Source organism: Micropterus salmoides, unplaced genomic scaffold, assembly GCF_014851395.1.
Source record: "Micropterus salmoides isolate LMB-PRFRI ecotype aquatic unplaced genomic scaffold, ASM1485139v1 Ms_hic_scaffold_20, whole genome shotgun sequence".
In the NCBI taxonomy this organism is placed as follows: Eukaryota; Metazoa; Chordata; class Actinopteri; order Centrarchiformes; family Centrarchidae; genus Micropterus; species Micropterus salmoides.
In genome coordinates this window covers 31,039,516-31,056,776 of record NW_024041151.1, presented here as the reverse complement: position 1 = coordinate 31,056,776, position 17,261 = coordinate 31,039,516, and the positions used below count along the sequence as shown (strand labels likewise).

The 17,261-nt window shown below is 40.4% G+C and overlaps 1 protein-coding gene across 4 annotated transcripts in view; it reads left to right on the top strand.

The window, feature by feature from the left end:
* Window positions 1-732: 732 nt before the first annotated feature.
* Window positions 733-17,261, top strand: part of LOC119914928 (LIM homeobox transcription factor 1-beta-like) — a 50,079-nt gene continuing 33,550 nt past the window's right edge. For 3 of the 4 annotated variants that reach the window (XM_038734473.1, XM_038734472.1, XM_038734471.1), the window contains exon 1: window positions 1,863-2,655. In XM_038734473.1, the coding sequence (XP_038590401.1) occupies window positions 2,327-2,655 (329 nt within the window). In that variant the 5' untranslated portion in view covers window positions 1,863-2,326. Of the gene's footprint in view, window positions 1,131-1,862; window positions 2,656-17,261 lie in introns of those variants that run through there. The other variant, XM_038734474.1, reaches the window with a different exon arrangement.

The following is a 17,261-nucleotide window of genomic DNA, read 5'->3' as shown; positions in this document are numbered from 1 at the left end:
TGGAACCATAAATATAGGCTGCCTTTATATTATTATAGGCCTACACACATGGACAAAGTCCCCCAGCACGCCCCTTACCTTCGTCAGAAGATTTTGATAGTCACTAAAAAAAGATTCCACGGTTTTCCAGTTTTCTTTATATTTTTCATTTTTAAAATCTCGGTTAAATGTTAAGTAACATGTTCATTCAAATGTAATTCTGTATTCTGTTAAATATATTAGTCAATATAATTTTAACAAGATTCTATAGCTTATTAAATTCTAATTTTAATAAATCTAAATAGGTGGTACCCAACCAGGGTTTGTTCATATTCGACTCGTGTCCCCACTAGTACTGTAACATGTGGGGTCCAGTTTGGTTCTTATTTGTTATATCCTAAAAGTCAAACTGAAACACAGGCTACTGAGTCTAAAATGAATCAGCCTGTAAAAGACCTGCCATGCGTAGGTTTTTAATTGTAAAGTGTTGCTAAACCCCCAAATGACAGAAATCTGATCTCAGTGTGATCCAGAGGCCCTGCAGACAGAGACTGTCTGAAGGGGCCGTAACGGGGTAGGAGAAGGTTTTTGAGTGTTTTGGGATTTGTGTTAGCTGTTTCAAATGTCTTGCCATGATATTGGAGTGTGTGTGGATATTTCATTTGATTTCAAACAGTAGCCTGCAGCATTTCGTACGTGGTCTCTCTGGAGGCGGATCCATCTAGAATCCGGAGAGGAACGCGCTCGGTGCAGGGCAGGGGGAGGGTTTCTGTTTGCGCTGTGATCCTTTTTGAGAGGGAGGCTCAGGATCATGATGGCACATAGAGTTCAGGACTGCGGGACCCTTTTCAAGCCACAACTCTGGATTTACATCAGCTGATGGTTTCTCCTCTGACGGACTTTGCTGGAGACTGAAAACTCTGGTTTCAACTCTGCGGATTTTACAAACCCCTTTTGCGTCATTTGGTTTTTGCCCCAGGCTGCGGGGTTGCAGAGGTGAGAAAGACCACATAGACCGGGATCTCACGGTTTATGGAAAGTGCAGCTGGAGCGTGCGGAGAGGGTTCACACTGCGAGCTTAAAGATGCTGAACGACACTCAGATAAAAGACGGGCTGCGGACCGACGCGAGCTCTCTGGACGCCCTGATCGGTGAGTTCAGGATGTTTCTTTTCTCTTGTCCTGGCAGTGCGTCCCTTACTAACTCACGCTTCCGAACTTGATTTCAAAACGCCAACTATTTTGCTTTTAGTGCTGTTTTACTGCATGACACATTATATAAGATTCATTGAGAGGACTTCCACGCAGGTTTTCAGTCCTCTGAGAGCTTCGGCCTGAATGAAAATGAATAAGTGATGTTTGATGTCACCATGGTGACAGCTTACAGGATGTTTGTATTGATGCAGCCAGCAGGTATGCTATAAGATGACAAGACATGAAGAATAGGCCCAAATGGTCGCACATTTGAGATATCGGCTCTGCTCCTTATAACGGAGAGCAAGAACAGATGAGAACACATACACTGGCCTGGGTAAATATTGTAACCAGGTCTCGCATTGTGTTTTCATTTCTAGTTCTTCATGTGACACATTCATGGGAAAATACAGCTCAGTTAACAAGAGAAGACCAAATAAAACCTTGATAGAAGCTTTTCCTCATATGAAAATGGCAAGCGTTATAGTCATTCGTTAACCAAAATAAAATAAATAGCTTAAATACAATTTAAAAAAAAAAAGCTATTAAAAAGCTATTTAATAACTTATTATTTATTAACTTTATTATTATTTTACATTTGAAATAAAAAAAATGCTTTGGTATAAAACTACAGTTTTGGTTATATTTATTAAGGCTTGGAGATCTGGCTGACATTTCTACATCAACCCCAACACAATGGAGGGGAATGGACAGCATTAAGAATTTTTTATAATTGAGTAGAAACATTTTCAGAATCAAAGACGGCTTAATTGCCAAGTAGATTTTACAAATAGCCTACAAGGAATTTTCTTTGGTGACTAGGTCAATAGGCTATACATAAACCTCTATAAGAGGCAATCAGTAGCCTAATGTCCCATGTTACTCTGGAGAATCCAATGTGAACAGTTTTCACAGTAGCCTGTAGTCCCCAGTCCAGAAAGATTTCAAAACCTGACTTGAAAATAAATCAGAAACTCGCATGGCCACTGGCAACTGCAATAACAGACCTGTTACAATGCGGTAGTAGAGAAATAGAAAATGATGTCCTGGTTCTAGTCAGCCATCATGCGAATCACAGATCCTAACACACACATTGGTGGATGATGACTGATGGAATTGATCATTGGTCTTAATGCTACGTGCACATAGGACCAATGATCAATTCCGTGCTTCACCCTGTATCAAGCCTCAGGCTTTTGATACAGGGTCAAGGTTTTTGCTGCTCCACGGTACAGGGTCCGTGGTACTACAGGCCCGCACTGCGTCTCATGGTGATTTCCCTATCCTCTCGTTCAGGCGGTGACTCTCCCCAGCAGGCAGTGTGTGAGGGCTGCGCGCGGACCATCTCAGACCGCTTCTTGATGCGGGTCAACAACGCGTCCTGGCACGAGGAGTGTCTGCAGTGCGCCGCGTGCCAGCGGCCGCTCACCGCCACCTGCTACTTCAGAAACACAAAGGTCTACTGCAAGGCGGACTACCAGCAGTAAGCCAGCTCCTTCTTTCCTCCCAGAGTTCAGCAGGGTTCCGGCTCTGTGCCCCCTCATGTGTTTGGCGTTGGCGGTGGAGGAGGGGAATTTTCAGCTAGGTTATATTTAAAAATGAAACAGTCAAAGTCATAAAGTTGAAAGAGACTGCCTTGCTTTGTAAATAAACCACTAATAAATGATGAAAATAGGATTTTAGGATTAAAACCCACTTTAGATCGACGAATCGATGAAGTTAGTTATTGTATTTTGTTGTCTACCGGCAGGCTATTGTTCACAATTCATTAATTCATTTAGACACTCTAAGAACATAAAGAAATTCATGGCTGTTTCTCTGCGGATATTTACATTTGACCCTAGACTACATATTTAAATGTAAATTTATTGAATTTGATGAGAAATTGTGAAAGTGGGTTTATTTTGTTATTGTGAAATATGAGAAAATAGCCCCAACACCGAAATAATGATAACCAATAGACTCCATTCATATTAACCCAGAGAGGCATGCACTGATGCTGACTGCATGATTTTTGGATGACTTTAATATCACATGAAAACTCATTGACCATAATGTAGCCTGTAGGCTTAGCTGTAGATTAATTGGGTGTAAAACATGCATTATTATGATAGGGCCTATAACTGTTATAACTGTAGGCCTTCCAACATGAACTCACACCTGAACAACACATTCTCGCTCCCGACTCGTCACACATGGATGCTTGGTCAAGACCCGTCGCTTTTTAACAACTTGGGTACCCTTTAGCTCTTTTTTCGACATTTACGGTTCTGCTTTCAAGTTTGCAACAACAAATATGGAACGTCTGGTTAGACTTTCAACATAAAACTGTGTAGCTATTTAGAAACGTATCTATTTTGAAAAGACACGTTGTTAACATTGTCAAAGTTGAAATTTGTTTAGGTTTAGGCACCAAAACTTCTGTGAAACGATCATGGTTTGGGCTAAAATAACTACGTTATGAAGGCCCTACATCACTTAACCTATGTTAATTGCCTAACCTATGTAACCTAAGTAATTTTAATAAAAACATTTAATGTTGACTTTTTTTCAACATCAGTCTCCTGGTTGAAAGTCCGGTTTCTGGCCCTCCATCCACCCCAACCACCTCTTTACTTTCTTTTCTGTTACATATCACATACCTAGACTACCTTTACCATCCAAAACTGATGGTACAGGGCTCATCCCACTGCCTTGAATTATGATCCCCAGTGCGTTTCAAACTGACGCCAATGCGTCTTGACCATGTGTGCATATGTGACGAGTTGGGACTGAGAAGGGGTTGACCTAAACAACAAAATAGGTTGAATGTCAGTGACTCCCAAAACAACATAGGCATACAGTATATGACCATTTGTAGGCTACCAGAATAAGTGCAGCAACAGGCATACAAGAACTTAAGGACGTTATTTCAGTCATGTGATGCAAGTCACGTGACGATAAACGGAGGGTGGCCATCAGACAGCGTGTAGAGCCAGAATGTTTAATTTAGTTTCTGTCCAGTTTGAAGGAAGTGTGTTTTATGATGATTAACAAGGTGAGTAGTTTGGTGAAAGAGAGAAACTTGACAGTAGAAGCTGTACGGTTGTATTTTTCAGTTTGATTAGGAAAAGTGTAAGAATATTTCGTTTCTTGACATTTTGTGAGTTTATTTTGTTCATTTATTAAACTAACAAAGCGGAGAGAGCTTGTGTACATGCAGCTGGGTGGTCTTGGTTTTAGCACTGTATTGAGGTTTTTTCCAGTCAGTCTGGGCAGCATGCTGACAGCGGGCCATCTGACTGTCAGGTCATCTCTCTGCTTTTCTTAAAGAGCCTTTATCATCCCCAGTATGACACTGCATAGACTTAAACTTTCAGAAAAACTTACCAGAGGATCTCAGGCTACACACAGGCTCATATGTGGTTAGCAGGTCAGAAATAAAGTCAGGAACAATTCCCATACAAAATTAACAGACAACCTATGATGTTGTCTCTGAACCAGCTGGAGTTTGACTAGACTGCATTGACTTTGATAGTCAGAATATATATATACACACATATGATTAATTGTTAAAATGCCTAAATGGAATAACTGATGAGGAGGTTCATTAGTTACTGTCCAGTATGGAACATGTCCCACTGTTGTATAGAAATATTCAGTTTTTTTCTGGAGATAAATATTTAGAGATTAATATACAGTAGTTGATAGCAGTGGTGTACTGAATATTTTACATTATTCACATTTTAAGGATTTGGGGCATTTTGCTTTGGTCAAGACCGAGAGAAAAAAAAAAGGTAGAACACAAAAACTATTCATTGCATAGAATCCAAAAAGAGCATTTGGAACATTTCTGGGCTATTTCTAAGCTACATCCACATCTAAAAGTCATTGTTTCAGCAGTTTGTTGGGTATTTATTTTACCCTCTTACCCCCTAAAGTGAAAAGATTCCGTGAGTGACACTTAATAATTTGATTAAAACAAATAAATGTATATGTATTATTATTATTATTTATATTTCTTAATTATCCTTCTGTGATCCTGATGTGGCTGTAACTCCATAACTCTCACTGTACAGGCCTGTGAGACAAACAGCCATTTGTGAGATATAATAAGAAAAAAGTTTGATTGTGCTGTTTGCTTTCTGGACACAGCTGGGGCATCATCTTATTAAATGTTGTTTTAATCAAGTGCCGCTCAGGAGCACGTTCAGAGATATTGTTGGAGGATTTCTCACAGGCTGCTTCCTTTGTGTTTTATATTGTAGCTTAAATTGTTCTTCTCCTCTTCCTTAGCCATTCAGGGAGGGAAATGTGCATGTGACAGTAATAAAAAGTAGTCACCAAGTATTTAATCAAAGCTTTTCAGTCCATAGACTCAGGCTTAGATGAGGTTAACTACTACTTTGAAACTAGTAGAGATGTTTTTACAACCTGGGCAAACCCCCCCCCCCCCCATTCCCCCAGTTGCCTAAAAACATTTACAAACACAGTTACATTTTCTCCCTATAAAGCATATGGATATTATTAAAAGGTTTATTTTACATGTAAACAATTTCCATTGGACGTCTCAATAAAACTGGCTCATCATGTTTTCACCATGTTTTTTTATGTATTTATGTGTGTATTATTTGCCCTTGCATTTTCCGCTACTTCTTTCCCCAAACCCATTTATTGCTGTTTCGTTATGCAAATGAGAGGGCTGTCATTCAGGGTGTGGGGTCTACTTTTCACCTATAGGTTGATTGACAGAGTGCATGGATCAACTTTACATACCATTACACAAACACTCTTGCGTTCATCAACAAAAGGACACCATTACTTTACTAGAATGCAAGAAAACAGTCTCTGTGATGACACATTGTCTGGGGGTAACAGATCCCTGGGTAGGTTTTGTTGTCTGGAGGTTGGCAAGTATACTGATCAATCATACTTATTCATCCAAGTATGGCTAGAGTTTGGATGTGAACTTTTTAAACAAAATTCCTGAGAAATGATGACCTTGACCCCTGCAGTGGGTACAGATGGCCTGCTCATAAAATACACCAACCTCAGGTATACCGAATCTCACTCCAAACTAAACTGAAAAGCTGGCAGCCCTGCTTTAGCAACAAGTAGAGCTAACACTATTTGTTAATCAAGAAAGTCCATAAATCACCAAAAGTTAGAGCAGCTGAAGGACAACAGAGGGAAAACCAGAAAATATTTTCTATTTTTAAAAATGATTTCCAATCCATTTCATGGTATATTCATTTATTTATTGAATCATTTATTGATTATTATTTTTATTTTGGCAGTTTTGGTACTCCATATATATTTTGCTTACCTTTATTCAACTGAATAGCTGATGAAATCAAACTGTTTTACAAACCTTTTACATGCAAATACCACATTCTGTGAAGGGGCCTACATCCCTAACAGCTCATTTTGCAGTAGAAGGCATATAACTACTATTTAAACTGGCGAGTGAAGTTGATGTCAGTAGCTTACTTTGTAAGTGTGTTAGTTAGTTTATGTGTGAAGTTGAATGAGAGAGATGCTAAAACAGGTGTCTCAATCTTCCACACAAACTGTTTTTGTTGGGAGGTTTTGGTGTCTTGGCTCCTTGCTCCTCTGTGTAAGCCCTCCATTACACATTTTTAAACAAGGATGTATATGGGATATGTCATTGTAAAAGTGAACAGGTTTATTTTATTAGAAACCAGAGGACCCAGTGTGTTCAGCATAAATCAAAGCAGAGACTCCTGCAGTTGAGGATCCAGGAGTAAATCCTGGACCTAGACACAGCAGGGTGTGTGTGTGGAAGGGGGGTCCTTAAAGCCCTGTTCTGTTTGGATACCACAGTTGATCAATGGCCGAGCTCAGCACTAGAAAAACAAGCCTTCATGAAAACTTTGCAGATTGGGTTTCATTGCCTCTCCAGACTCTTGTCCCAGCCGCAGCAGGTTGTCGTCCACCCATAGTCTCCAACATCAGCTAACTACAGTGATTTATTCCACTGGTCCACTGACCCCACCTTGACTTCAAACAGAGGCAACATGAAACGTCGGTGGTCATGGCCGACAGGGAGCTGTGGAGGGAGAGTGTGAGGATACAGCTACTGTCTGAGGAAAACCTCTGCTTTTCAGGACTCATTTTCAGATAGATGCAAATACATTTTAGGCCAGTCATTACTTTTTGTATGTAATGTGTGCAACAAACACATAATCATCTTGGTTTCTATTGAAATAATGGATGAGTTGAATAAATTGAACAGTGATATATAGATGTTTGGACTAATGAAAAACCCTGTAGGATAAGATAACACATATTTACTTATTAAGTATAAAAGTACTGGAGGGTGTAACTCAAAGCTACAATCTGTATGTTTTTATGTCACAAAAATATCAGTATTCATTTTTTACCAAGAGCCACCTGCACATAAAACAGAAACCACGATACTGTAAAAACCATCACATACTACACTACTCCGTTTTAGTTTACAAACGGAGAATTAAAACAAATACGATCTCAGTCCACACCAGCGTTTTAGCTGCGTATCAGAACTGATCCCCGTCTACATTAAAACAACTGGAAACCGTGCACGTACACTGGGCATGCACGTGCCGGTGTAAACATGAAGCAGATGGTCTATTCCGTAGTTACAGAAGATTTGGCGAAAGACTAAAGAATCAGACCAAATTTTTTTTTGCATGCACCAATAATGAGCTGGGACTGTTAATGAATGTAACACAGGACTGTGGCGGTGGAAAACAGACTGGGAGTCTTTGCAAAGTAAAAGGCACAGTAGCCTACAAGTATTATTTGCACGGTTTTTATTTTAATAAAAATACCAACTCAAAAACTGTCAGCAGCATCGTGTTTCTGCTTTGCATGACTTATAAGACCCAATCAGAGAGCCGAGCGTGAGCAACTGCGTCATTGTTTCTAAAGTCCTCCGTTTTGGCCCGTCTTCACTAAAACGCCCTCCGGAGTTTTGAAACGCAAAATGGGGTCGGCAGCGTTTCTAAACTTTTCTGTTTTAGGTCTTCGTTTTTGCTGGACGGGAGGTGCAAATGTAGCAAAATGTCTCCGTTTTAATTCGAAAATGCAGTAGTGTGGATGGAGCCTTAAAGCTGAGAAAACTACAAACCATTAAGGGGCAACAGCGTAGGATAGCTACGGTGGCTACACAGGATGAAAAGGTGTCTCTTCTGAGACAGTGAGAGTATCCAGTCAAGAAATGATGTTTCTTTAGATAGATATATAAACAAATTATATTTACTTAATTATTCAGTAAAACCATATGTTATTGCGACTGGGCCACTGACAGATAGCAGATAACATGGAAAATGTAAGCCAAGAGTGTGAAACACTGTCACTGTTTCTGCACCACAGTCCATTATATAAACAACATAATAGATGAAATTTATACAAACATTAACAAGGGAAACACTTTGCTTCTTTCGGTGATTATGGACCCTCGCCAAAACTGCCCGCCAGTGATAATATCTGGCCCGTGGCCAGATTATGGTGCTTTGATAGCGGTAAAAAAACTTTCATAGCAGTGACAGCAACAGTTACTCACATAATCACTTCCTTTTCAGTGGTTTTGCCTGCAAAATAAAAGCGCAAGAACGTTTTCTGCATTAATGCTTTATTTCGAATTGAAGAGAGCTTTTACATTGACAGATTCTGAACAACTACTCTGTTGCACTGTTTGTCCGTTTGGGCTACTGTAGAAACATGGCAGCGCAACATGGCGACGTCCATGTAAGAGGGACCTGCGGTTATGTAGATAGAAATGACTCATTCTCAAGTAATAAAAAACATAACAGTTCATTATGTAAGGTACACCACTGAAAACATAATTATCTTACAGTATGTTGCATTTCTGTCACTAGGTCCTCAGAAATATTACAAACTGAACCTTTAAGTCAATATTACTGTTTCAGTTGTTATTCATTTTTAGGTTTTTATAAATTTAATGTTGTGCCAGATACAATTGTTGTCTTTCTTTATCTTATTCTTAAATTAATCTTATATGTGCATGCAAAAATTCTTCATCTGATATTGCAAAAGACTGTTAAAATGACTACATGAATGTGTGTGCTGTAGAAAAGGCTTATTTGTAGGTGAGTTAATTAGTTAGTTAAAGGTAATGAAAACTGGATGCTTTTATTTTGGATTGGTTGGATTTCTTAGCTTACTAACAACATGTTACATGACATAAGAGGAAATTTCAACCACAGGAACAATCTTACATCAGGCAGCTGTTTTTAGGGTTGTGTGTTCTCCCCCGGTCTTTGTCTTGTTCAGGCCTGAGTAAAAGTCATTAACCAATAAATGGTGTCTGGTCTGTGGTTTTTACTTTCTAGCAGACAAACCACATTTTTACCACTCATGGTTTTATCTATGAACATTCACTTTTCCACGCCAACACCATCTCTGCACTTCATCCATGTCTGAGTCTGGAGAGCTGCAGTTCTAAACATGTCCCTGACATAAAGGCGTTTATGCGGTAGATTCGTAACGGGTCGGGGGATCAAAGATTGAGCCACATCAGCAGAGTCAAAATGCCGAGCCACCAGGGGGTGGTGGTGGAGGTGGAGCAGGGAGGGGGGCATTGGCTATTTTGTCATATGTAGCGTAACAGTCAGATTTATAGAGCATCCTGGGGTGGGGCGGCATGTCCAAGGACTTTGTTAAATTAATTATTTTTATGACCAGAGACAACCCAGAGAGAAAACAAGAACCAGATTCTCCCTCTCACTCACAACAATATGGGACAGACAGTCATAGTGTCAACATTATGTATTCCCCACTATGTCATGTCTTCACCCAAGGCTTGGCCAGACTAACGATTGGTTTATTGTGTTAGGTTCCCTTCCCACAACAGCAAATAGTCTGTTTTTGTGCCACTTCCTTTGTCACACTGTGGCTGCTTTCAGGCACATTTCCACCAATTTAATATAAACAAAAGATAAATTAGAATTTGGATCTTATTTTGTTCTTTTGATCATTGAGCGTTTATGATAACACTGGTGAGTACCACCATTATAATTGCTGGGGTCTGAGAACTCTTGCAATGATGTCTAACCCAATTGGCTCTAGGGAATGCACCTTGAACGAGCCCAGCTGAGCGTGACAGTTCTGGACCGTGCTGTTATCTGTCTAAATGGAGGGCATTTGTTAAAATGGCTACTGCTGTTTTCTTGTGTGACAAGAACATCATCTTCAGCTGTAATACACATATCTTCTTACCCACATATAGCCCACATTAACTAAAGCCTTTGCTCCTATCTGATGGTCTCTATGACACTGTTGTATGAGTAGTATTGGCTAAATGCGTAGAGAGATGACAACACAATTTGTCCTTGCGTGAACACATCTTTGTTCAGCCGTGTGAGCTGCACCAACCCCGTCTGCTGTGTGTGTGTGTTATTTCAGCTCAGGCTCTTCGGGGTTGTAACATTTTTCCTATCTTAATCACACATACATCATCCACAATGCAGCCACATACTGCTATAAAGGCACAAGAACTTTAACCTTGCAAAGACTAACTGTACCCCATTCAGACCCACACAGTCACGTTGGGTTGTATCTGACAGAAGTGGCCACGGTTACATGCCAGCCTTTCTATCAAAGACTCCAACTTTAAACATCATTTAACTGACTCCCCGATAAAAGAAAGAAAGAAAGAAAGGAAGAGACTGTGCACGTTTGGGTGATCAAGGAAAGAGTGTGGACAAAAGGAGAGCTCAACTCTACAATTCTGTAGTTTATCAGTGTATGAACTACAATGCAGACTGGGGTCTCACAGTGACAGCATGAAAGGGCCCAACTCGGGTCAGGCGTGCAGATTAATCAGTTTTTCATGTTGGATTGTGGCAAATATGACTTAATTTCTTCAGTGTTCAGCACTGTCAGTGTGTGGGATAAACAATGTTTATTCTAAACCTAGCTATGCCTATTCATGTTTTTTAGTAACAGACAGATTAAATTTTCTGTTGTTAAATCTGAAACATTGGAAATAATATTACAACAGCATAAACAAAGGGATCAATATGATTGAGGATATCTGAAGCTGTAACAAGCCAAGCTGCTGCTGACTCACTCAAAACTGCAAAAAAGCTAAAACAAGGAACACAGCTTAACAACGTACAAGTGCCAGTTTAATTTCTGCATAAATGTGGCCGCGGATGTAAAGATGACATGCAGCCTCACTCTTACCACTGGATGTTGTGTACATTTGTTCCAGAGAGCCAGTTGTTTATGTGGATTTGGTCTATTTAAAGTGAAGAGATATATTCAATAAACATTACAGTTCAATGGTTTTATACCAACATGGAAAAATGTTGTAAAGTAGGAATGCTTCCAAAAATAGACATGTGAATCTAAATCTAAAATCTAAATCAAATCAATATTTGATATGACCCTTTACCTTCAAAATAGCATTTAGTTAATTGATATATATAATCTATGAATATGTGTACTTTCGAAAGCATTCTTACTTTACAACATTTTTCCACGACGCTTTTGCACAGTAGTGTATATACAATATTTTATTGTAATATCTGCACCATTCATTTCCTACCTTCAGCTGGGTTGAAGGCAGGCAGTGACGTCAGGAGGTATACTGAGAAAACTAGATATGTTCATCCTTCAAATTGACCATATTTTTCATCCTACATCCATCATCTACAAGCACTTGTACAGAAACTTTTTAACAGGGATTATTTTAAAAAGGTAAAATGATATTTTCCACTGTGTTTCACTCTTTTTGTTGTCTCACAAACCAACAGTTTTTTCCAGATTATCTAAACCACTTTATTTGGAGGTCAAACTGAAAGTGAGCACACTGGAAATATTGTTAATAATCCTTCATTATAAACAAAAACTGTCTACACGCAGCTACAGTGAGTACAGTAGGTCAAAGTTGATCCGTAAACTGTGATGGATATTTACTGACAGCTTGGGGAATAATTTGACAGTTCACCCTCGTTTTCTCTTCCAAATAAGTGTGACTAACATGGAGGTTTACAACCTGTCTGTTTGCCTGATTGTTTGTGTTTCTTATCCTGAAAACATTCCTTTTGCTGATTGATAGCTAGATAATCCATAATGTTCAGATCCTACATGTTGCTGCAAAAATGCTGGTGTTGCTTTCTTGTAACACTGAAATCTCACTCACTGCATCAGCTCAGAGGACAGCAACACTATGCTCTGACACATACATGCACGCCTGTCTGTGGTTGGCTGCGTCCCTGTCTGTCCTCGCTCTGCTTTACCCTTTTCTCCAGTTTAACCGTTTTATCAGTGCTGCAGGCCTCTCTTGGGACTCTGGCTGGCATTTAGCAGGCTGAGACGTCTCGAGACCCCAAGGGCTCATCCAAAACCTGCCTGCTCCAAGCTGTCCACATTATTAGCTTTCTGCTCTCAGAGGAGACCTTAGTCTTTTACACACAAGGCACACACACCAATACAAACACACACTCATTCACTCTGTTTTTTCTGACTGATTCTGTCTCTCTCTCTGTTGTGTGCTTCTTTTCCTATAATCTTTTCTCTTCACTTTCTCCTGTGTTCTGTCTCTGATTCTCCCTGGAGAATGAGAAAAAAGATTTGTGTGTTCAGAGAGCGTCTCCAGCACCATCAGTGTAACAGTTATTACTTTGTTGATATTCCTTGCATAATGACACTGTTGTGGATCATTTGCATAAATATTTTCCCTTTTCTTAATCAGGAGGACAAACAGATGTCTGTAATCTCGTTTCACTGCATCATACATTATGTCTGCCCCTGGGCTCTCTCTGATATTGTTTTTGAATAAGCTCAAGTGAAATTACTGAAGGCCTCCTGGTAGGTCATAAACACAAACAGCCAAACATGAAGGAGCCTCAGATGGCTTGGACAGCAGTGATTCATCTGTAAACTATTTTTTTTCCCCATGGGGATGTGGGACAAACGTAAGTAAAGCAGGTGACACAGGTTCAGGTTTTAACCAAAATTTTTTATAATCAGACAGCAAAACGGAAAATGATCTCCACTGGAGATAGTTAGAGCAAACTAAAAAAACCCATAGGTAAAAATAAGGGACTTTAACAATCACAACTAAGGAGAGGAGACAACACGGGAGGAGAGCAGGCAGACGACACGGGAGCATAGACTGTATATAAGAAATGGACGTAGTCATCGTGACGTCACCCGTTGGTTTGTGGACTGCCGTTTTGAAGCCTCGAGTTTGGCCGATAGGGCGCCGCCATGTTGAGTGTTTGCAAACAGGAAGGGCCCAGAAGTGACGATACGGCAGCGCTAACTGTCATTTTAACAGGGCTGAGAACTTTATCTAGCGAACAGCAGTCTTAAAAGTAAATGTACTCACTAGAGAAAGTGAACAGCCAACTCCTAATAAGCTTTTTCAACGCCGCTGGTTAAATTTACACAACGCCGAGGGTACGAGTCACTCTAGCCTGACTGACAGGTCGCCATGGCAACAACTTGTCAATCATAGATAATCCCACCCTGAAACATACTCTGCTTTTTGGTCTATTTTAAAATAAATGGGACCATAATTTACTAAATGAACATCATTTTGTATTGAAGAAGACTTGAAACTAGCGACTGAGACCATAAACTCACCAGGAAAGTGTTTAAAAGTTAAAAGTGTTTTTGGGGTAATTATTCAGCTGAGAAGTAGAAACATTTTACCATTATTTCTAATGGAGCCGGACTTCTTTTTGCAACCAGAAGAGTCGCCCCCTGCTGGATTTTCAATAGAATGCAGGTTTCAGGGACTTCCGCATTCACTTCATATTGTAGACCGGAAGCTTCCCGCTTGCACGGGAGGAGAGCAGGCAGACAACACAGGAGGAAAGCAGGCAGACGACTCAGGAGGAGAACAGGAGACAACATAGGAGTACAGAACGGGCAGACGACACAGGAGGAGAACAGCAGGCAGACGACACAGGAGGAGAACAGGAGACAACATAGGAGGAGAGAACGGGCAGACGACACAGGAGGAGAACAGCAGGCAGACGACACAGGAGGAGAGAACAGGAGACAACATAGGAGGAGAGAACAGGCAGACGACACAGGAGGAGAAAAGCAGGCAGACGACACAGGAGGAGAACAGGCAGACGACACAGGAGGAGAGAACAGGAGACAACATAGGAGGAGAGAACAGGCAGACAACACAGGAGGAGAAAAGCAGGCAGACGACACAGGAGGAGAACAGGCAGACGACACAGGAGGAGAGAACAGGCAGACGACACAGGAGGAGAACAGACATACAATACAGGAGGAGAACAGGAGACAACATCACATTCATAACAGCAGCAAGGAGTATGGTTTTCACAAAGCATATAGCCTAGCCCTAACATTTCTTAACACAAGAAATAAAAAAATAAAGCAAGTAAATCCCGACTTTTAAACAGCTGTTTTTATGCACATATAGAGCAGTATTCAGTAGTTACAAAACGCTACGTCAAAGCCACTCTCTCCTGACGAGTCCAAGCATCAGTGGCAGTAACTGCCGGAGTTTCTTTCTGTAAGTTTCACATTGCTCTGCTGCTTCAGATGTAGTGGTAGTAGTAATAATCATCTGAAGTAAGAAGATAAGTCAACTAAACAGAACTAAAGTCAGGCGATGCTTACTTAGCATAAACTGACTAAAATTTAACTCAGATCAAACTAAAGTGTTACTGTACAGATGTTACAACCAAACCAAATGTGTATGCCACAAATAGAAACCAGTGTACTTTCAGCAATACTAAATAAACTGAGTATGCTGTTTGAAACACAAGTCACGTCCTCATTTGTTTGTTTGTTTATGGAATTGGGCCTGCCAGGGATGTGATGATCTGCTGCATTGCAAGGTACCTTCAAGTGATTCCTCCGTTGGTGTCTGTCATCCTCTCCACTTGTCAGTCTCCAAGTTAAATTCCCTCCCCAGTAGTCCAGCGCCCACTTGAATACAATGGCTTTTTTAAAATGTTGAATCTCTCACCTCCCTGGGGGGACTAGCTTGTGCCTGATTTAGGCAACAGGATGCCACTCCTTTGGTTTTCCCTGTAGGAGCACAGCTTCAATACCTTTCTTAGATGCAGCAGTTTGCAAGATACAATTTTTTAAAATCAGAATCTGGTCTATGGGGAACTGTTACACACGGTATAAAGTCTCGATTAATTAGTCAGTGTAACTTTCACGGTACATTTACAGCTAAACTGAGGCTTATTGTTGACTCTTTTTTTCATCAAATCTTCTACTATTCAGGGTCACCCCCATTGTAGACATTAAGTTAGTACCTTGGTCCGTTAAGATTCCATGGGGGAAATCCACTCTTGAGAAGAACAACCAAGGCGAAGGCCGCAGCTTTGACAGATCTCAATGTATAGACTTATCAGAATCAGAATCAGCTTAATTTGTCAGGTATGTGTACACAATCGAGGAATTTGACTCAGGATTGTACATTGCTCACAATATGCTTACTTATATAATATAAACAATATAGACAGTTTGAGACAATAGTGCAATGAGCAGAGTGCAAAAGATGCAGGAGTAAATTATTATTACTATTATTGTTATTATTATGTACATGTCGGAGGTGGATGTGATATACAGGTACATATACACATACGTGTATACATGTACTCATGTACACAGTGTGATGGAGCATAGTGCAAAAGATGCTGGAATAAATAAGTATTATGTACAGGTGTTATATACATGAGGTTGGTGGATTTGGTATACAGATTATACAAAATAACAATATGAACAGTATGAACAGCACTGAAATAGAGAATGGTGAGTAAATAATAAGTGGAAACCAGTAAACAGGTGCTGATTAGAGGCAGAGTTACTGGGTTATTGCACAGGAATTGTTCCTGTGAGTCAGAAATCAGCTGTTCACCAGAGTGATGGCTTGTGGGAAGAAACTGTTCCTGGGTCTGTTGGTTTTGGCGTAAAGTGCTCTGTAGCGCTTACCAGAGGGGAGGAGCTGGGCCTCTCTGATGATGGAGTCAGTGTTGGGCTTCCACTTTAGGTCCTGGGATATAGTGGATCCCAGACTTATGCATATTTGGACTACCTGCTGTTTATCAGCAACTCCAACATTTAACAAATAGGCCTAATAGACAAAATTTTCGTGTCACCAAGATGGGAATGGTCTGGAGTTGTACATGGTACATGTTGTCTTTAGACAAGGATCTGAGTACTGCGATTATCAATCAGGGCGAATTCTTACAGTAGTAATTTTCATAGACTGGTTGCTCTTAGGCTTAAAGTCAACATTCTGGCACAAAACACATTTCAGCACATTCATTTAGTGTGACCATTTCACACAGCTGTGCATCGTGTTACGGCTGTGCCACGGTTTTGTTGCGTCCTTTCCTGGTTCAAAGTCCACTGGAAGCGTCTCAGAAGCGTTTCAGCAGCAGAGCTTGTAGCCTGCTCCACATTATTGACTTAATAATTTAATTTTTAATTTTTGTGCTTCAGCTACTTTCTTCACAGCTCTCTGTGACCTCGTTTTGTTCCATCATCAGTACAGCTGCATATCCCACAGGGACCATTTCAGAATCAGAGCATTTTGCCTTTGCCATTTCTGCCTGATTTTGCTGACATTATTCGGCCCTGGTAGCATGATGATGTTTTTTTCTTCACGTGGACCCTAGCGGTATCTCGTGTACTTGCGGACGCAGAATGTTTAACACTTGCTTAACACGACACAGGGGGATTCAGTGATTCCAGGGATACAGTAGGCTTACCCACCCTTGAGTACCACGTCTTGTGGTATTGGTGGGGTGCTTGCATGTAGGTCTCTCTCTCTCTCTCTCCCACCTTTCCTGTCTCTCTTCAGCTGTCGCTGTCGCGTAAAGGCTGAAACAACTAAAAGAATGATCTTTTAAAAAAAGAAGGTACCCTCAAAGACCAGAGCCTTCTCAACCGAATCTAATTGTGGAACCATTTGACATAAGAGGTCATTTCTTTGTGTATCTGACTGATGAGTTTAATAGCTAAAACCAAACATTAACGCTGGACCTCACTAATGCTCTAATGCTTCTTGGGAGTCCAAGAAGAGTGGAGGAAATACCAGCAAATTAATGCCCAAGGTGGTGGAATCACATATGG